We start from the raw sequence: 23,513 nt of genomic DNA, 5'->3' as shown, positions 1-23,513 counted from the left end.
CCTTCTCCCACCCGGCTCTCCTGTCTTCCATTAGGTAAGGTCCTAGAAAAGAATGAGGTAATATTATGGAGTCACACTGGGTTGATGTACATGTTCTAAAATATCTTAGAAAGGGAGGATGGTACACTTCCCATGGATGATGTTTTTCCATTGTACATAGGATATAATATCCAGTAGTGATATAGAAGTATTAATCATTAAAATTATTTCCCCCAACCCCCTCTCCCATTTCTGGTTATTGTGACCTTATTTGCTTATCTGGGATGATTAATTATATTAAAATGTAGATTACCTTACTAAATAACAGGTTTTTTAGCACTTTTTTCCCAAATTATTTTTGTGTGAGTTCGAGTCTCAGATTCGGCTAATGTGGTTCAGGACTTTGTAAAGAATTCATTTCAGCTGGTGTTGGGTCAAAAATCGGTGTCTGAAAGTTAATTCTAAATGCTTTTTGCCCTTTGACTGAATTTGAACCTACCATGGGTTTCAGCATGGCTAAACAAAGAATCCTATCATGCATTGTCTTCTCTGGCTTACCTTTTGTATAAGCCTTGCTTCCTGTTCACCAGTTACAGCAGAAGAATCATTGATGTTGCCTTGGTTAACCTGAACCATCTACAGCTCTGTCATGGTGGTTCATTTTCATGACATGTCCTTCTTTCATTGCTAAGAACAGACTCCTGTTCATGAGAAATTGGTCCTTTGTCTTGAAATTGCTCCCATCATTGGACCCTTCTTCCCATAAGCATCTGCATGGCATTATAGCGATACTTCAAACTTAGTGAGCTGAGCAGAAGAGGGAGATTTCACATGTTTTTACCACTTAAAGAAGAAAGAGATGATATTACTACTATGACTGAATTGTCTGCATCCATTGGATTCTCCACTGAGCTTACAGGGAACTAAAAAAGTACCATATGAATTACCTGGGCATTTTGGTTCATGAAGTTTGGGTTGTCACCACACATATCATTTGAGTGCAACAGCTTCCCCTGACTGACATTATTCAAGCTGTGTGATGGAGGTTAGATCAAACATTATGCAACTTTGACTCCTATTATCTTGATCTCAAAGGGGCTCAGTTGGACCTGCTTGACCCTATATCTGCATATCTTCGCTAGCCAAGGTTCAGATATGTTAACCCTGTCTTGGCAAATCAAGCAAATATTTAGTGCTTTGCCCTAGTGACATCTGCTGGATTTCATGAGTTGCCTCCCTTTGTAGGTAATGTCTGCTAACCAATAGTGTGTAACATTGTTGCATTGTACATTGGCTGAAAATGGTGAAGACAATTGACTTCAAAAGGATACTTTGTAAATTTCACATCGAAAGAATGACTACTTACCAGAGAGAAGCCATTATGGGTATATTTGAGTGAAAGTTGTTTTTTTTTACAAACATGGACCAGGGGCCCTGAGTGGCCGAGTGGTCTAAAGCGCTCTCTGTTACAGATCACTGCCATCTCACCTCTGTCCGCATGGGTTCGAGTCTAGCATTCATCCAATGTGGGTATTTGAGAAAGCTTCCAGTAGCTTCTTGTGGGTTGGTGGTTCTTTCTGGGATTTGCCTGGGTTCTTCCTCCACCATTAATACTGGCCGTCATGTATAGCCTATCATGTGGTGAAAAATGGCGTTAAACCCTACAACAACAACAACAACAAATGTGGACCAGCTATGGAAAATTGCTTATTTATGAGTCCATTCAAGTTGTGTAGTGCTCTTGTCTCAATCATGTAGGAACAGTGTTCAAATTTGTGTAAGTTAATTTTGATTGTATGCCGTGGCTTGCTGTCACATCCAATGAAATTCATGGACCCAAAGCATAGAAGTATCTGCACAATCCACTAAGATGTAGATAGGGTTAACATATCTGAATCTTGGCTAGTGAAAATGATATCTGCAGCACAACATGCTACCTTCCATTTTGTTCAGTTTTTTAATAATGTCTGTGACTCTATTTTTGTTGGATTTGTGGAGCAAAATCTTTTTTTTTAAAGACTGAATCTGTTTATTGCCCTGTGCCGGTCTTAGCCCATATCTCACACTGACCTCAAAGCTGCTTGACATACATTGGGAGAATGAAGTTGAGGCCAACTCCAGGATAATGAGATGTATCTGTATCTTGTACCTGTTTTCCTAGCATATTATGATCAGTTATTATATTTGAAAAACCCATTGTTTGAACTATAACATATTTCTAGTATAATACTTACCCAGTCATGATGTGGGCATACCCTCCAAAGCCCTTTACAGTCTGGAAAAACATTCACATATGTTTCAGTAGTAAATGATGATTGACAGCATTTGGCACCAGTCCACTTTTATCTAATGTTTTGTTAAGCAAACAATTTATTTTAGCACTGTTGTTGCTGAAACAAGACAAAAGACATTTTTCACTTGAAAAGGTTTTGGATTTGCATGGAAGTGATGTACTCCTGATCTGTTTTGTTCTGTCTACACTAGTATTGTCAAAGAAACAATTTTTAGATTGGTATAGATATTCTTTTCTCAATCCATGTTTACTAAAACAAAACAAAAATATTTTCAAATGACAATATGTTTAGTTCATCAGATATATTTCTGTATAAAACAAAAAGTATTTTACTTTAAATCTTAAAATTACTTGCACATTGATGCCAAAATAACATATCATTCATATTCTTGAAAGAATTCATGGCCAAAACCATGTTGCACATCTGTAAATGTATTGTTTTTTTCCATTTAGATCCTGATGAGACAGAGATAAAACCGATTGTAGAGAGCACACGTCAAACTTCATATGGAGCGGTAGAAGGAGCATCAGGTACTAAGCAGTACAGTGCTTTTGTACATTATCATATTTTATTACAGTAATCACTTATTATAACTTTGTTTACTAGACTAGACCCATGAATTACATGCACCACATTAAAGTTTATGTCACCCCATCATGTGTCAGCCTTGATAGCTTTGTAACAGTTGATTGCAAATTATCTTTACCTGCCATAAACAGTTGACTTTCTGAATATATTTGTTAATTTTTAAATTATTTTTTTACTGATTTGATAGCTTAACATGAAAATCCAGCATACAAGCTTTCAGCATTGTTAGGGCCTTGTATTGAGATGGAAATCCAGCATACAATCTTTCAGCATTGTAAGGGTCCTGCATTGAAATAAAAATAAAGCATACGGGCATTCAGCATTGTAAGGGTCCTGCATTGAGACAAAAATCCAGCATACATGCTTTCAGCATTGTTAGTGGCCTGCATTGAGTTGAAAATCCAACACTACTATATGCCTTTTTTCCATCCTATCATCTATCAATTCACCAAAGCTCTGCAATTCTTACATGTAACTGGATGCTAATTGGTAGATGAATTATTCCATGTTGATGTTCTGGAAAGATTTTTTTTTCTCCCTTGATACAGTTTTTGAATTACTGCCCTTCTACCATCAATTTCAAATCTGTACAACAACAAAAATCATTTTAGCCAGCACAAGTTAGAAAACATTTAACATATTCTGATGCCGTTTTGGTGTGTATGTCCTTGTATGACCTTGAGGAGTCTTTTATGGGTTTTATTTCATCAGCTCCATTTTGTATTGAAATGTGACTGGTATTTTTTAACATCATATATTGATGTGAGATTTTCAACAAATTCTGATGCAGTTTGGTTTAAACATGAATGTATCTTTCATAAATTTGTTGGTTTTGTTAAAATTCCATTTTGGATAGACTTATGGACATTGACATTTATATTCATATCTTCACATGGAATATTTCTTGTAACCAGGACAGCTCAAGAACCATTCAACATATGAATATTGTCGCACAGACTTAAATTACCTCAAATGAATTTAGTCTTGTCTGCTTCACAGTTATGCCTCTTATCAAGCTAATTCTTGTCTTCACATGGAACTTTGAAATTTCTTTTAACCAACCGCTCTGGTGGCCTAGTGGTTAGAGCGTCTGCCTTGGATGTGGAGGCTTGTGGGTTCAATCCCCGGCCAAGTCATACCAAAGATTTACAAAAATGGTACTAACAGCTGCTTCACTAGGTGCTCAGCATTAAGAGGTTAGTGTTAGGATTGGTCGGCCTGGTGTCAGGATAATGTGACTGGGTAGGACATTATGCTACATGTCTGTGGAATGATGCCTCAGTGCTAGGCATCACTATAAACTGCCACACTAAAGAAAGCATAGTGATGTGACTGAAAAATTGTTAAAGCTATGTTAAAAATCCAAATCACATCACATCTCATTTTTTTTAACCAGCACAGCTGAAGAACCATTTAACATATTCCGATGGAATATGGTATGAGCATTGTCCTTTAGACCTAAATGTGTCTTTTGTCTGTTGGTGTCATCTGCACTATTTTAATTTTATTTATTTTATGCCCATCAGTTTAATATATTTATATGGTATGCTGATTGTAACAAGCACCATTCGGTATATTCTGATGCACTGTTTTATGAACATAGTTTCATAAGCTTTTATTGCTTTTATTGTCAAGTCTGCTCAGTGTTTAGAGAGTTATAACCCTTGTTGTTGAACTAAGTATCTTTTCATGGGATGTTGCTTGTGTTGATGAGTCCTTGAAGGAGTCAGATTACAATCATTCCATATGATCATTAGATTGAATTGTGGCCCCTTAATGCCCATGTGCTAACTATGGTTTCCCAATACAGCTTTCTCTGACTGAGGCATTTATCACTAATAACTAGTTAAGAGCTGTGAACTGTTGTGTCCTTTTGGTGGGACCACACTAATAAATGTAAGAATAATTATCATCAATTTAAAGTAAATAAATCACATGTAAATATAAAAGTAATTGTTTCATTAAATCATTAAATGGTAAAAAAAGATGGAATACTCTTGTGGCTGTTACCTGTGTGTTAACTTGAAAATCATTTTGATGCTTTTATAAGGTTTGCACTGCCATAAATATTTGCATATTAATTTCATCAGAATACAACAGATTGTCAGATAATAATGTCGTAATTGTAAGTCGGGTTGGCAATGTGAAGAGTGCACTGTCTCAAGAGTTGTATAATTTTTACATTCTAACAGAAAGTGTTCAGCTGTTTCTGCTTGTCTGCCTGTGCAGTACCTATTGTTAGAAACATGATTTAGGAATTAATCTTTCAGCAACTGCATTTGGTTCCTAATTGTGCATGCTGAACTTGATTCACCAACAAAATAATAAGGAATTTTATGTTTGTCCAGGTTCAGGTAAGTTTTAAATTTTGGAATGGATGGGTTACTAATTATTTCAGTCAGTAATGTATTCCACAATTCAACTGTGGAATGCAGAAATGAATTTTGATAAAGCTTCATTCGGCACAAAGGAGGTAAAATCAGGTGGTGTGTGTATTATTGTTAACAAGAGGATGAATTATATCTTGTAATTTGGAGCAAAACCACGGTAGATTTTAAACATCATTCTTTTCTTGCATGGTACAGTTATCCTAGATACAATTAGCATAGTCAGATATAGGAAGTATAAAAGATGTGTACTTTCTTTCCAAGGACAACCCATCCAATCTATATTTCAAATTTGTCAAAATATTAACTTTCTCCCAAGCCTTTTCAGATGAATGCTTGACAAGAGCTTACCATGTGGCATCACAAGACAATATAGTACCTAAGTGCTTATGTTGAAATGCTTCTTGAATATCTATCTGCAGTTTAGATTATTTGAATTTTACTTTCTTGTTATGAGCATAGAGCTTTGACTGGGTTAAAGATCACTAGTCAAAGACAGGACCAATCTTATACATTTTGAATGTCCTAATTTAGAAATTGGCCAGCCTCATTTGGATATTCAACAATTATATATATAGTGTAGTATTATCCGCAAATAGTCTTAGTGATAATTGTGTATCATTTATGATCTCACATACACTAAAAATTGTACCCACTTTGTGAAGTCAGAAGAAATGGAATTTTTCATTTTCTTGCACAGACATCACTTTCCATTATCTTAAATCCTATCTTTGAATCACTCTCTGATGTCACAAGGACCACCTGTAATCCTGAGTGGCTGAGTTGAGTACCTTCATCAAGGCTTTCTTTTAACTTTTTTGGCATGTTTTCATGTCTTTCTTGGAGATTTCCTTTTTTAACTTTTTTTCCAACCTTTTTGCCAATTATTTTCTGTTTAATGTATCTACCATCCAGCTGCTTTTTCACATCTGATTCTGTGAGAGATTCTCCACTAACACTGATGCTAGATTATTTTCTTTCAAATTTTGCCTCAGAACTCTTCATGCTTGCAGTAAACTGAATTGGCACTTGAAAGAACTCTTCTGGTTCTGGCTGTTCTAAGATTGGCAGTGGAGAAATCATTAGCATAAGCATTCACATCTAGGAATCTAACATTGTATTGCATGATCTTTGCAGAAAGGTTTTCTCGCATGAACTTGTGATATTCTGAGTTGCATATCCTGTGTAAAGCATCCAGTGTCAAGGTGCTATGCAGTGTGACTAAGGTCACTGAAACTGGATGGTCGACAATTATATGGTGGAGATATAGCTATCAGTAGGTCTGTCTGTCTGTCTGCCTGCCTACTAGTTTGTGTAAATAGTTTTGTTCCAGGTGCATAACTTTTAAACTGTTCAGGGTGCCATAGTGAAATTTGGTTAAAAAAATATTGGACTAGTGGTTCAAATGTGTCTTTTACTATTCACAATTTTTCAGTTTTAATATTTTGTACATTTTTGTTTGTTTAACTTGCAATATGTGTTCTTGTCATTAAGATCTTGGATGAGTTTGAGTGAAATCCATACATATCATTAGGGCCTAACCGGAAATTGCCTCGGACATTTGCCTCAGCCGAATATCCTGTTTTTCGGTACTATTCGGAAGTATTCGCCTCGGCAAGTAATATACGCACAAATGGTTACAAGTAAAATAATTTAATAAATATCGAACTTTTATAAAAAAGTTTTTTAATACATAATAATTTAGTTAAAAATAAATTATAATTACACAAACAGTTAACATTCCATTGGACTTCATGAATCATGACTGATGATAATTTATTTAACTCAATTTCCTTTAGTAATTTCACTAGCATTCCCCAGGTGGCGTAATTTTTCTGCTTCCGGTAAATATTTGAGTGTAGAGATGCCATTTGTAAAAAAATCTTAACAAAATTTAATTATTACGTATTCAAAATAAAATTAATAAATAATAAATATATATATTAAAATACTCATCAAAAAATGTCTACTCCAAAATTAAGTAGCAAGATTTGGAACTTTTTCACTATAAATGATGTGGACGAATTGAAGGGAAATTGTGATGTCTGCAATGAAAGGCTAACACGAGGCGGCAAAAATGCTTGTTCGTATGGAACTTCAGGAAGAGTCTAACGTTTTTTTCTGAGTTTATCATGGTATAAACTGTCAGTTGCCGATTCACACAGCAAATATAGCCCGAAGGGCATTATGTAAAGCTGTGTGAGTCAACAACTGACAGTTTATACCACGATAAACTCAGAAAAATGTTAAACTCTTATAATTTAAATTTCAATTATTCATTATGTTATTTTATTTGCATCATTAAAAAATAGAAATCTTAATTGAGCATAGTAATCCATGTTTGGGTTTTTTCTGTTACGTAGCTATATATAGCACTTGATATTGTCCTGCTTGATCGTAATAAGGTCTTCATAATACCAGTCCTCCAACCAATGGAAGCCAAATTTATTCAAATTTTTTATTTAAAAAATGTAAGAATGTTGTTTTCCTTTAATGCTTACTTCGTGTCTGCCTTCACTGGCAGTGCTTATCTTTTGCTTTAAACGTGACTTTATTTATAGAAGTTGAAAAGTAGTTCTCCTTACAGTTCATACAGAAATGAACACAATTCATTCTGATCACGTGGTAACATTCTGGCCAATGGAAATGTTACTTTCCTGTACCAGCTCCTGCCATTGCAATTATGCTCTAATAAATCACCTTCGATCCTTCCATCACTCTGAGTATGACGAATACACCAGATCCACAGAGAGCCACAAAAGAATGAGAGATAATGAAGAAGATTTAAGTTTAAGATTCGCATATGATAATGAAACAAACGGTACTCTCCGGAGTCACACCTGCTACTCGGTTGATGCCTGGATCTGGCAAATAGTACATCCAAATACTCGGATTCAGTACTCAGTGAAAATTATCTACTCGGTTAGGCCCTAGTTATCATGCATCTGATAGATACTGCTTTTACCCCACGTCGACTGTACTACTGAAACAGGTTTGATTAAATAATCAGATCTAGGATGAGCTTAGTTATTATGTGCAAGATCCATGCATATTAAAGCGGTAATTTGGTATCTGATTCAGCGGGATTGTTGACACTTTATCAGTTCTGTTTTTGATTTCATTTTTTTTTCAAACTTGTTAAATAGGCTTGTATTATCAAGATATGTAAAGTTATTTGTTATGAGCAACATCTTTCACACTTTTAATGTTCTTACCAGAACCTTTAGAACCACCAGTTCCAAACAGTCAAGTACATTTCATGTCAAAGTCACATATATTCATCAGTTGGTTTAGCCGAGGATTCATCTTTAAATTTGCAAACAAATTTATTATTGTTGTTGCTCAACAATGGATATTTTCTTAGGATAATTGCTGTTGTCAAATTCCCTCGCTAGTGTGATTGATGTAATATCTAAAGACATGTCATCAGTAGTTGTATGCATCAGCAGCGAGTCACTGTCAGTGTAAAGTGTCTTGACACGATCTTGGTAAAATGATTTGATCTTGTCATAATAAAACTCGTACATGAGCAGTTTCATCAAGTCCATTACTGGCGAACCAACATGCATTTTGTCAACTTGAGCTTTGCTTTTTCACTATGACTGGCAATAAGTCCACCATAAAAAAAAATCTTTCAGAATTCAAATGCTGGGTTAGCATTAAAAGCTTATAGTTTGCATGCTCATGTTGATGACTTACCATTGATATTCCACCACAAAATGAGGCTCGATGAATATCGATATCCAGCAATAATTCCAAGCTGATTTTTGTTTTAAATAGCAGTACATACCAAGCCGATTATAGTGCACTGTATTGAGCTCATTCACTTGCATTGTCACAAAAAGCTTCAAACACATAGATACACATCATGACAGTAACCCATGTTTTTATAATATTGCAGTAGTCCAAGTTTAAATATGTAATTTTTCATGTTTTTTGGAATGACACTTATTTGTGCCTTTGCAGCTGTTTGAAGCTGTCTTACTCACACAAATTATATAACACTACAGGATTTTTTATTGACATGGTTTGATATGTAATTGTAAATTGCCTGCACTATGTGCAGCTCTTCCATACGGTCACACCATGGATGTGACAGGGTCATCACAGATCCAGCAATGAATGGCCATTTAAAACTCCTTAATATCATGACTAGTTAGGCTGGTGAACAGAGTTGTTATTGAATCCATTTTACCGTAACCTCAAGCAATTTAAGAAAAACCTAAACCACAATACAAAATGTTCCAAAAAACATGGTTGCTGGATTGCCCATCACATCTGACAATGGTGCAACAAAACATGCAGGAGATTTCTTCTGCAGCTTTTATTGGATTTATTTGGTTGCTCACTGGAACATTTAAGTAGTCAAAGTCCACATGAATGATGTGGGGTACATTCATTTTTTGCCGCACTACTGTAAACTTCAAAATGTTTTTACTAGGTTCTAGCATAGTCATACACTGTGCTTTTTTTCACTAATTTCACCATGATAAAAGTCAAGGTGGTCAGGCAGTTGTTGGGGGATAAATACATGCATGCAACAAATGTAAGAAAACTTTTTAACCGTGTTCTTACTGTATCAGTTAAGCAACTGGGTATGGTTCTTTATTCATAAGTAATGAAGTAGTGACTCCAAACTTAACAATAACTGATTAGTTTTGGTTTGCTCACTTTTTTCCGTGTGGGGATAGTGCAAGTGGATAAAAGCCTTTGTTTCATGTTTACTTGCTAATGCGGATATGATTGCTCATTCAGGATATATATCATTTCTTGTTTTTACATTTGTCATTGAGCATGATGGAGTATAACTCAATCCGTGAAATGGTTGGTGTGGTGAAATATGCACTTCATATTGATCACATATGTCAAGATTCCTTCCTGATCCACTGGCATATTTTCCCAACATCTCAAGAATCTTTCCAATTCCTTTGTCAATTTTGTTATAGATAGCCTCTGTATCCTTGCGGCTCAGGATTGTACAAGCACTGCCGTGAATCCACAATGCTATGATTTTAAATCCATCCTTGCCACGATTAAGTGACATAATTAAATGCACATTAGGAATAATATCCACTTAAACTCCGGAGGTATCATAGCATTTTAACACCAATATAAATCCACAAATCATATTTGATACTAGTAGTTCAGTGTCTTGACCTGGTTTGTATGTGTGTGGGAGAATTACCATGTGATTTTGTAATATACCACTGTGCTTTTGAAACTTAAATTAAGGTACTTGCAATTGCTATGCTTTTTCAGCAGCATCACTAGCAATCACGTGTAACAAGGTGAAAACTAAGTTTTTGTTCATGAACATACTCAACAACACTAATGGATGCATTATGATGACGATTTTGTTCATCTGAGAAAGCAAGTATGTTGCCTTTATGCATATGGCTTTGTTTTCCTTGTTTAGTTGAAGCACTGTCAGCATGCTTACATACAAAGGAAAATGTTCTCTTTTTTTCTTCTTCTTCATTTGCATAGTATTTATACAGAACAATCGGTGCTTCAAAAGGTAGTCAGTTTTCTTTGAAGTTTCAGCATTAAGTTATTTGTAGTCGTTCCTGTTTCTGCCATTGGTGGTTGATCCAAATGCCTCAAAGCATGACTATATGACTGTATCACAGCATACATTACTCAGACCATGTGTCTGCATAAGTGGATTAAATGCGCTAAGATATATTTGTCATTGTGAACAGAAGATTTGCTTATGTAACAACAGATAGATTCCAGTGAATTTTATAGCCAAGTTTGCTGTTCCCTTTCATGGTGCCTTTGAATTTCTCCACCCCAAACCCAAGAATGCATGTACAAGTTTAAACAACCAAAATATGTTATCGCCCAAAAAATTGCCAGATGGTATATCTTGTTTCCAGTAAGTAAAAGTATCGCAATTTGCAACATTGGCAATGCCCATGGCCATTCTTGAATACTGAAATTTGTAGTTTAATGTCATGACTGGAAACTTTACCATGCAGATCATTATTTTAATAAACAATCATTCTTGTGTACCATATGAATTCCAGTATAATTTGACCCTGTCATGGCTTCTGAAATTTAACAATTTCACCAGGTTCTTGATGTGTTATGCCAAAATAAACATTATTGGAAATGTTACTTATTACTGATCCATGAGTAAAGCCAGTAAGTCATCTTTGTGATTGTCTTCAATTAATCTTTACTTAAACAATAGCCATAATGTGTTTCTTCTTAACTGCATACACAGCTAAGCAGCAGACAACGTGATGGTTGATAAAAGATTCTCACAATTTAATAAACATCAAAAAATGAAAGCCGCTGGGCTTGGCAGTGTTATTTGATAATTTCCACTTTATTAGCAGTATGAAATTTGTCGACACTCAGATCATTCATTTCATATAATGATTCCAGTTGTACATGCGTTCAGCTTAAAAATCTTTATAGAAGTATTTTTCACATGTTTCTTTCAATATTCACAAAATCTGAAGTAAATGTTATATGCATGCTGAAAGCATGCGTTGATTGTTAATTATTTTTGCTGTAGTCGTTCAAATGAATAGGCTTACAAGCATTAATTATTGTAAATTTACAATGGATAAAGGTACACAGAAATGCATATGAGAAAATTTTAGCAGTATGAAATTTGTACAAACACCATTCGTAGACCCAAGAACATAATGAACCGTACATGTGCTTCATCTTAATTTAATTTTGCTGTTAATTTTTCCCATTGAATTCAGACACATAATGATCTGTGACAACATTATTGAATGGTTTAAATATGTATTTAATTTTTGCAATGGAATTACATGTATTATGGATTAATTGCATGCTATGATGGTATATCAGACGGTAGGTAAGCTGTGGTAATACTCTGTTCATGCTATATGTTAGACATTGAATTCAGACACAATCATATGTGACAAAATTATTGAATATTTTAAATCGGTGCAATTTTTCAATGGAATTACATGCATTATGGATGAATTGCATGCCACGACAGCACAATAGTAAATGGTGTTGATCTGCTACTCATGATATACAATAAACATGAATAAATGTACAGTGTGACCCCACTATATCACGCTTCATTATAACATGCATTCAGATATAACACCATCATGGTGTGGCTCTCAAAATTTCATATACATGTATTTTTCTCACACATGAAAAAAAATCTTTCTTAAAAGTACAGAAAAAAACGTAAAATTTGTAATATATTTTGGGGAAGAGATCATGTGTGAATAATAAAAGACGATTGTGGCATGGCTCCTGAAATTATGTATTTTTCTCATACACGAAAAAGTAGTTTTTTCATCTTAAAAGTACAAAAAATAATGTTTATTTTGGGATCATGTAGGGCTTCGCCAATGTAGCAAACATGGATTCAGTTTACCTTAATGGTGGCAAAATATACCATCTGGTGATTTTTTGTGTGGCAACATTCTTGGCTGTTTAAACTTGTATATACAACCAGTGGTTTGGAGTGGAGAAATTCAGAGGCCCCATGAAAGGAAGCCACAAACTGGATATAAAATGCACTGAAATTTATCTATTGTTACATAAACAAATTCTTTGTCCATATTGACAAACCATCTTAACAGTGCATTGTTATATCATAATCTGCTTATCTTGACATCTATCATGAGAACTGTATATTGTGAAAAGTCTGCTTTTTTGTTGTTGACATTTCTGGTAACAGAGATCAACCGGATGAGGCATTAATTCGTGATCTATCTTTCATCAGATTTTGGCTGCTCGCTAATAATTAATATATTTACAAAGACTGACACTCACATTTTCTGCATATCTATCTCTCTATCATTCGTTGACCCTTTGTTAAACTTCTGACGCTGCTACCACAAAAGAGAAACAAACAAAAAACCGACCCCAAAAACTATCTTACTTATTGGTTTATTCAGTAGACAGGGAGGAACAGTAACTAGAAATACCAAATAATGCCAGCTCTTTTTTAAAAATGTACCCAGATAAAATAGTTTACCTTTGAAGCACCGATTGTTATGAAAACATACCAAGCAAATGAAAACAAAATCAGTCTCAGTCATGCAATACAATTATTTGATGCTGCTGCCACAATAAAAAATGGGCATTTGTTTGTTTCTCCAAAACTGTCCTTTAGTGGTGACTTCAGTAACTCATGCAAACTTCATCAAAGAAAGTTGACTACAATCTTCAAAAGAAACAAAGAACTTTTCTTCAGAGCAAGTCAGTACCAAACTTAAATAAAAGTAATGAAATCTGATGGATTTTTGCATTTTCCAACGTGACTGGAACATGTTAACTGTGTTGTAAAAGTTTTCTTTTTTACAGGGAAAAAATGTATGTTTACAAATGCTCCCAGCAGCTTAAAACACAATAAAACACAAACTAACTTTTACCGTCTTGGGACATACTGAAAAGTAATTGTGCCATTCATCATTCATTATGTGATTGTGCTATATATTTCTACTGAATTCAGACCAATATGACCTGTGACAAAATTGTTGGATATTTTAAATCTGTGTCTGTGCATATTTTTGATGGAATGACTTGTATTGTGAATTCAGTGTATATGATGAGATTCACGGGTGAGTACACGGTGTTGATACTCTACTCATGCAATACATTAGACATGTATATATATATATATATATATATATATATATATATATATATATATATATATATATATATATATATATAAACAGTATTCACATACATGTACTAATTCATGGTTCTCTAGATAAAATATTATATATGTCTTCTCTGTTTTCACTACAGGTGTATTTCTCATTTAATATACATCGATTTAAGATGGTAAATGTGCTGATGAAGCACTATTTTACCACCCACATTTATTACCACCACCACCCCTGCACATTTTTTGTGGTACATGTACATGCATCATTTTCTTCAGCTAACTGACCTGGTTGCTTATAACATAGTTTGGTCTATAACACAGTCGGGTTTTTTGGCTCCCAACTACCGTGTTATAGCGGGGTCACATTGTGTATGTGTCAATGCATTGTTCTCTGAAAAATGTAAAATACTGTAAAAGCCTACAGTAAAACATGATCCATTTTTTAAAATCCCAATTATTGCATTATAGCAGGATTCCACTGTAATGCCAGATCTGTTATGGGGTTTCAGTAAATTCAGTATAAAGCAAATGAAGTTAACACAATAGGGCTGGGGTGTTTTGTCAGATATGCAGTCTCTTTAGCGGTAGTTCTTTAGTAATTTTAAGATTATACAGCCAAATTAATGAATCAGGAATGCACTGAATTTCATGGCCAATAATTCTGATATTGTTAAGTCATTCCAGCTTAGTTATCTGGGTAAGAGTCAGTCATTTGCCCAATTCTATTTTCCACATGTCCACAATGTTGTTGTTGTTGTGGAGTTTAATGCCATTTTTTAGCACAAGATAGGCTAAACATGGCGGCCAGTATTAATGGTGGAGGAAGATCCCGGAAAAACCCCGGAAAGAACCACCGACCCACGAGAAGCTACTGGCAAGCTTTCTCACATACCCACATAGGCCGAACCTGAGACTCAAACCCATGCAGACAGAGGTGAGATGGCAGTGATCCGTAACGATGAGCGCTTTAGACCACTCGGCCACGTGAGACCCCTGTCCACAATGTAACATGATGCTTCTCACTCCAACCTTTATGCACCTCTGAGCCATCTTTTCAATTTCACTTTCTTGTCCATATCATCGGTGTATTTTACATCGGAGATAAAATATTCAGTCTTGACTAAACATAAGCACTCAAAATTAAACATTTCTTAAACACAAATAAATATATCTGCTTTTGCAGACTAAATGTCGTGAAACCAAAATGAAAATTTTAAAGGCGCTCTATCTATAATATTTATTTTATTTATTTATTTTTTAAATTTTATAGGACATGTCATTCTTTCAAACTTGTGAATGAATTGTCTGTACTAAACATAATAAAACTAAATCACGTACAACACTATCACAGAGCTATTAAAAAATCCTACCCATCTACTTTTCTTGTTACAAGCTATAGTCTTTACTGAGCAGTATGGCGTGAAGTCGTAAGTTTACTCAAAATTTCCAAAGACTTCCATGCAACTTCAGTTGTAAATTAGAAAGCCGAACATGTCCATTCTATACATAAAATTTACTCAAATCAGTGCAAGACCAGATGTCACAACCTGCCAAATATCTATAACTGCACATCTGCATAGTTTCTCTTCATTAGGTTTCCATACCACCAGCAGTTCATGCCATAGAAACTATACAACTATTTCCTAACACAGGGAGCTATTTTAACTACGCCACCCTAGGCCAGTCAAACTATGGTTTCCACGCACATTTTGCCATACATCTGCATCACCATTTCCACCATGGCGACATAAACGGTATCTGCTGAGTCCCTTATTGTACCGTAAATACTGCCACTGCAGTCACACCACAAGTGTGCAACACTAGATTTAAATAGGGACAGTGGTATTCCAGGGTCACTCATTTTGTTTTTTACTGAATTCACTATTAGTGAACCATGGCATCATTGAAAATCATTAACACTTCACTTTGCTCCTAGTAATTGGCTAATTATTTTGGGCAATGGAATATATATAGTGCACTGTGCACATGATCGGCCATACATGGCGGCCAGTATTAAAGGTGGAGGAAGAACCCAGGAAAATCCCGGAAAGAACCACCGACCCACGAGAAGCTACTGGCAAGCTTTCTCACATACCCACATTAGCCAAATCCGAGACTCGAACCCACGCAGACAGATGTGAGATGGCAGTGATACAAAACAGAGAGCACTTTAGACCACTCGACCACTCGGGGGCCAAATTGTGTGCACAGGTAAATTGACAGTTGGTATATATTCATTGAAACAACAGCAGACATTTCAAGAAAGTTACAGGGGCCCCGAGTGGCCGAGTGATCTAAAGCGCTTACCGTTCTGGATCACTGCCATCTCACCTCTGTCTGCGTGGGTTTGAGTCCAAGGCTCGGCTAGCGTGGGCATGTGGGAAAGCCTGCCAGTAGCTTCTCGTGGGTCAGTGGTTCATCCCTGGGTTTTCCAGGGTTCTTCCTCCACCAGTTATACTGGCCGCCATGTATAGCCTATCTTGTGCTGAAAAATGGCATTAAACCCTAGAACAACAATCAAGAAAGTTACAAGTGATAATTCTTTTAAGTCTTATTTATTTCAGATGGTAAAGAAGACAGCCTGCATAGCCTGCCTGGAGAATCACAGTCTAAGTCTAAGTCTGAAGATAGCATATCTGGTGAATCAGACGAGTATGACTTTCTGCCAGATGTTGACAGTTACAAGGATGTATTTCGTACAAAGGTAATTAAAAATACAAAATATTCTCTATTTTGTTTGTGTGGTGGTTACCAATTTTAGGGGATTTCACTGTTTCTAATTATGAAATGATATGATCTCTTCAAAAATCCACACATTTACGGTAAAACTTATAAAAATGTTTACCTTTTTAAACATACAAAACAGAAAATTTGAGGGGAATTTTTTTCACTAAGTTTTGCTCATAAAGTCAGATATCAATCTTTTGTCAGGATTGGAATTTTTATTGGTTTGAACATTTGATCAGTACTCCAGAGCTTTATTATCCCCACACTTTTAAAGATTTCCACTTACCTCAGAATCAATGCATGCAATGAATGATCTGAGTGTTGACAGATTTCATACTGCAACCCTTGGTTGATGCATTTCCTCACCCCACCATTGTACGAAGAATTTTGCCCCTAATCCATAACAGATATTGAGAGCCCCACCTGAAAACCTTATATACACTTACTGGGCATGAAAGGAGAAATGCATATATGCAACTAACATTGACTCAGGATCCATCGTAACAGGTGTTTAGCCTATGGTCATACCTAAGCTATGTTATACGTTCACTAAATATGTTTGTAAACACCACTTTGGAGAGTAACCAGTTATGTGATGATTTCTGACTGACTTTCACAGTAATGTGATAGGTATTTCAAGGCTGGAAGAGTAAATACTGTTGATTTTTAAAGGAAAATCGGTAAAGTTCTGGAGTTTTAGGGAACACTGTTTGCCTAATACAAAGCTTTATTTCTTTATTTCTTTATAAAATATCGTTATTTTGCCATGAACACATCATTAGTTTGAGAGATTACAGTTGTTCTGGACAACAAAAGTCTACTGTATTTATTTTCCAGATATTTGGAATTATAACTATGTCCTTGAATATATTCCAGACACAGCTTTATGTGGTGGATCTGGCAAGGAAAAGTGAGAAAAGGCAAGCAAAGAATTATAGGCTCTATTCCAAGTATGTTGTCTTTGTTACAGTTGTGGATTAATAGGCATTTTCTATTTTAGGCATTGATATAGGTCATGGCCTTCTATCCCCTATGACTTTTGCTTATATTGGTAGAAAGGCACATAACATGTGTAACCTACTGAGTATAATCAGTGAAACGTGAATTTTCGAAACAAGAGAATAGTCACGGGGATAGAGGCAGTTAGGAACAAAATTTCACTGGTACTATGGTAGACATGATTGTTTATTATGATAATGATCTGCATGGTGAAGTTCTCAAGAAAAGGTATTTAACCTGGAGCTTAACCAGAAGATGTGCACCAACTTATGAATTGTTTTTGTTTGACACACATTAATCTTAAACTACTAATCAGGCATGCAGTACAGATGTTCAGTCTGTGCTTCTGTATCGCACACTAGCTTCGAATTACTTTTACAACTTGAAATATTTAATACTCCACTTAAAATATCAGGAATGATTTATTGCTATACATTTTAAATTATTAAAAGATGTCATATTTGTAATTATAAGCAATGTTGTTAGTTTGTTTGTTGTTGTTGTAGGCTTTAATGCCATTTTTCAGAACATGATAGGCTATACATGACAGCCAGTATTAATGGTGGAGGAAGAACCCAGGAAAACTCTGGAAAGAACCACTGACCTCCGAGAAGCTACTAGCAAGCTTTCTCACATACCCACATTGGCAGAATCTGAGACTTCAACCCATGCAGACAGAGGTGAGATGGCAGTGATCCGTAACAGAGAGCGATTTATACCATGCGGGGGCCCCTTATGATATTTAAATAAGCACATCTCAGTCTACCTATAAACAAATCCCTTTGCCCAAAAAAGGATGATTTTAGTATTCAAACTGAAAATCTGTATATAAATGATTCTCAACACAGTAAATTGTCAACACAGGAAAGGGCATCTATATTACAATGATAGATTGTGTTGTTGCTGTTGTTGTAAGGTTTAACGCCATTTTTAAACACACGATAGGCTATACATGGCGGCCAGTATTAATGGTGGAGGAAGAACTGGGGAAAACCCCGGAAAGAACCACCGACCCATGAGAAGCTACTGGCAGGCTTTCTCACTTACCCACATTAGCTGAATCCGAGACTTGAATCAATGCAGATAGAGGTGAAATGGCAGTGATCTGTAACAGAGAGTGCTTTAGACCACTCGGGGCCCCTAGTTTGTTTAAAAAAGACACTTTTGCAACTGGGAATAACAGGAAGGTACCATAAATAGTGATGAGCAGTTTATGGGCATTTCATAATATCTGCTGCCAAGAAATTAGAATTAGTTGATGTGGACAGCAATATTTTGGACAATGTTTGAGCATGAGTTTTCAGTTGAAGCTGGTGTACAAAGTGACATTAAACATGAGGATGAGTGCCCAAACACTTTGATTCTGAAATCTTGTATTGAAAGTTTTAAAAATCCAGACAAAGTAAGAAAGACACTGAAAATCATGTCTAGATTCAAGGCATGCATTGAAATGTCATTAGGTTCTTAGAAACCTTTACTACTATGTTTAATTCCCAAGAGACATTCGACAATGTAAATCATGTGAAATACCAAACTTAACCAAATTCTGTTCCGTAAATTAACAGACTTTCTGTGTAAAATTGAAGGTATTTAAATCCTGTTATTCTATGAAATTTGCATGGAAGTAGAGTGTTTGTTCATTAAGTAGAGTGTAAGAAAAAAGGGATGACTTACTGGTCCAAAATGTATGTTCTGTTTGAGAAATGAGGAAAAAATCTACTTGCCCATGACTGCAGTTTAAATCCGTTCTTATGTCCCATACATCATATTTTAAAATTCAGAATTGATGGGTAAATCCATATCTGCAATGCAGACAAATCAATGTTACGACTTTGCAGTATATATCTCAGCGTAGCCCCAGTTATGTACATGGGGATTTTCCAGAGGGTTGTATGAGGGGATTTTCCAGAGTGTTGAACATGGGGATTTTCCAGAGGGTTGAACATGGTGATTTTCCAGATGGTTGAACATGGGGATTTTCCAGAGTGTTGTACAAGGGGATTCTGCAGAGTGTTGTACAAGGGGATTTTCCAGAAGGTTGTACATGGGGATTTTCCAGAGTGTTGTACATGGGGATTTTCCAGAGTGTTGTACAAGGGGATTTTCCAGAAGGTTGTACATGGGGATTTTCCAGAGTGTTGTACAGTATATTTCATAAAACATCAAATGTCTTTTCATTGTTTAAAATTATCCATTAAAAAATTTGAAAAGAATGCGTGAATAAAAGGGGATATTTGATAAGTTTTTCTCCCATTGCATAGAAATCAGAAGTAAATTTGAATTCTGGCTCAGTTTAATCTAAGTGCATAATTGAAAGATGATTCTTATTTCTGGTTGTAGAAACCTCTTGACGATTGCCATCTTTTATGGTCTGCCTGTTATACAGCTGGTTCTAACATACCAAACAGTAAGTTTCCATGTGAATATAGTTCATAATTTTATTTCAAACATTAGAGTACAGTAGTCCCCCATTATAAGGCCATCCTTTATTGTAAACTGATTATCAGGTAAGTAATTTTGTTCAGTCAGCTTGGACACATTGCACTTACCAAAAGATGTCAAGATGCCATCTTTGTTGTCTTGTTGCCACTTGGGCTGTACATGTTACTGGAGTTAAATGATGTGCATCACATCATAAAAATCTTATGCCACATTGTAACTTAATGAATAACAATTACTAGTGTCTTGTAGCAGCATCATTGTTTAGTGCATCACTTTTTGAATTAATAGAAAGCAAGTTGCAGTGTCATGTTTCACTTATTGACCTAACAAATAACAATTACTAGTGTCATGTAGCAGTATTATTGTGTAGTATATCACTTATTGACCTAACAAATAACAATTACTAGTGTCATGTAGCAGTATTATTGTGTAGTATATCACTTATTGACCTAACAATAACAATTACTAGTGTCATGTAGCAGTATTATTGTGTAGTATATCACTTATTGACCTAACAATAACAATTACTAGTGTCATGTAGCAGTATTATTGTGTAGTATATCACTTATTGACCTAACAAATAACAATTACTAGTGTCATGTAGCAGTATTATTGTGTAGTATATCACTTATTGACCTAACAATAACAATTACTAGTGTCATGTAGCAGTATTATTGTGTAGTATATCACTTATTGACCTAACAAATAACAATTACTAGTGTCATGTAGCAGTATTATTGTGTAGTATATCACTTATTGACCTAACAAATAACAATTACTAGTGTCATGTAGCAGTATTATTGTGTAGTATATCACTTATTGACCTAACAAATAACAATTATTGTGTCATGTAGCAGTATTATTGTGTAGTATATCACTTATTGACCTAACAAATAACAATTATTGTGTCATGTAGCAGTATTATTGTGTAGTATATCACTTACTGACCTAACAAATAACAATTACTAGTGTCATGTAGCAGTATTATTGTGTAGTATATCACTTATTGACCTAACAAATAACAATTACTAGTGTCATGTAGCAGTATTATTGTGTAGTATATCACTTATTGACCTAACAAATAACAATTACTAGTGTCATGTAACAGTATTATTGTGTAGTATATCACTTTTTGACCTAACAAATAACAATTACTAGTGTCATGTAGCAGTATTATTGTGTAGTATATCACTTATTGACCTAACAAATAACAATTATTGTGTCATGTAGCAGTATTATTGTGTAGTATATCACTTATTGACCTAACAAATAACAATTACTAGTGTCATGTAGCAGTATTATTGTGTAGTGTATCACTTATTGACCTAACAAATAACAATTACTAGTGTCATGTAGCAGTATTATTGTGTAGTATATCACTTATTGACCTAACAATAACAATTACTAGTGTCATGTAGCAGTATTATTGTGTAGTGTATCACTTATTGACCTAACAAATAATTACTAGTGTCATGTAGCAGTATTATTGTGTAGTATATCACTTATTGACCTAACAAATAACAATTACTAGTGTCATGTAGCAGTATTATTGTGTAGTATATCACTTATTGACCTAACAATAACAATTACTAGTGTCATGTAGCAGTATTATTGTGTAGTGTATCACTTATTGACCTAACAAATAACAATTGTGTCATGTAGGAGTATTATTGTGTAATATATCGTTTATTGACCTAACAATAACAATTATTGTGTCATGTAGCAGTATTATTGTGTAGTATATCATTTATTGACCTAACAAATAATTACTAGTGTCATGTAGCAGTATTATTGTGTAGTATATCACTTATTGACCTAACAGAAAGCAAGTTGCAGGAACGTGTAGCAGTATCATTGTGTTGTTGTATCTATATTGTGTGTTTAATTTTTTTTCCATGCTTGTAGATTGTAAGGGTCATTTTGTACACAACATATTACCTAGTCATTTTTTGTCTCTGGTTGTAGATTATATTTAAGATAATTATCACTTTTTGATAAACATGTTTACTTGGATTTTGGATTATATCATTGTGATACATTAAGACTGTTAGCACATCAGTATATTTAAGACTGTTGGTACATCAGATCAGAATTTATTTGGAACAACACTGCAATTCATTCAGAATACTCTATATTTTTGGACTTGTGATAGAAACTTTTAGGAATGTTTAGGAATAAATTCACAATACTGTGAGTGCCTTTCAAATTTTCACTTTGCATTATAGGGAAAAGAATTATTTGTTTAATTTTACCAAACTTAGTTTAAGACCACAGAGTTGTAAGAACCTATACCGCCTTCCTCCTAGTAGAAAAACAAGTTGCCTGACTATCTCTTTTTGGAGCAGTTTCCGAATTTCATGGACTATGGAAATTTGATAGGTGGCAACCTGATTATTCTTGGAGATTTCAACTTTCACTTTGACTGTCCCAGAAGCCCAAATACATCAAAACTCATAGATTCCATTAATGTTTTCAACCACAAACAGTCAGTTAACCAACCCACCCATAAACATGGTCACATTTTAGACAGGATTCTTCATAGACCTGATGATAGCATTCTAAGGTCCTCCCTGGTATCCCATGACCTTGCATCAGATCACCTTTGCATTATATGCCATCTTGACATATCAGTCCCTAACCCTGCACCTTTATCTGCTACTAAGAGAAATCTCCGTATGATAAATAGAACCAAACTAATGCACGACATCCAAGCTAACCTAACATCTTGCTTACCTCCTACCACAGAACAACTTGATAACTGCCTGTGTTCATTACTTGACAAACATGCCCCAGCTACATAGTCCAGAGTATCAGTTCAAAAGTGTTCTCCATGGTATAGCAGTGTTAGTGACCAGCATCGCACTGCTAAAAGAGACTGCCGTAAAGCTGAGAGGCTTTGGCTTTCCACCAGACTCACTATTCATAAGCAAATCTATGAAGCCGCTAAAAAGAATGTCACAAATATAGTCCACGCAGTGAAATCGGCCCACTATACTACTAAGATCATGGAAAGTTCCAGCTGCAAAGAGCTCTTCGAGATTACTAACAAGTTGATGTCAATGAAACAAATCTACACCACTTCCAACTACCTTCTTCCAGTTGACCTTCTGGACATGTTTGCAAATTTCTTCTTTGACAAAGTACAAACTATTAGAGATAAGCTTGACACCACAATTTCAATTGACTTGTCATCATCATACAGTTGGGACAGTTGGGATACAGAATTTGAGCGGCAACCATTAGCAGCATTTGAACCTGTCTCTATTGATTTCAAAGTCATGTGAACTTGATCCAATTCCAACATCACTGCTGCATGAGTGCTTAGATCCAGTATTGCCTTCACTAACTGATGTTATTAATACCTCTCTCTCATCCGGGGAATTCCCATCATTTTTCAAAACTGCCGTTGTAAAGCCTCTGCTGAAGATACCAACACTAGACCATAACGATTTAAAGAAGTACCGCCAGTTTCTA

At 35.2% G+C, this 23,513-nt stretch overlaps 1 protein-coding gene across 1 annotated transcript in view; it reads left to right on the top strand.

Moving 5' to 3' along the window:
• LOC149794152 (SID1 transmembrane family member 1-like) overlaps positions 1-23,513 on the top strand; it is a 156,399-nt gene that overhangs the window by 39,457 nt on the left and 93,429 nt on the right. Inside the window, exons 9-12 of the mRNA XM_089968233.1 lie at positions 2,726-2,803; positions 16,436-16,575; positions 17,475-17,548; positions 19,938-20,004. Of these exons, the coding sequence (XP_089824359.1) occupies positions 2,726-2,803; positions 16,436-16,575; positions 17,475-17,548; positions 19,938-20,004 (359 nt within the window). The remainder of the gene's footprint in view (positions 1-2,725; positions 2,804-16,435; positions 16,576-17,474; positions 17,549-19,937; positions 20,005-23,513) is intronic.

This window comes from Sinohyriopsis cumingii, chromosome 8, assembly GCF_028554795.1.
Source record: "Sinohyriopsis cumingii isolate HCF-2022 chromosome 8, ASM2855479v2, whole genome shotgun sequence".
Lineage (NCBI taxonomy): Eukaryota > Metazoa > Mollusca > Bivalvia > Unionida > Unionidae > Sinohyriopsis > Sinohyriopsis cumingii.
Note: the sequence above shows the minus strand (reverse complement) of the source record. Positions and strands in the feature narration are given on the sequence as shown.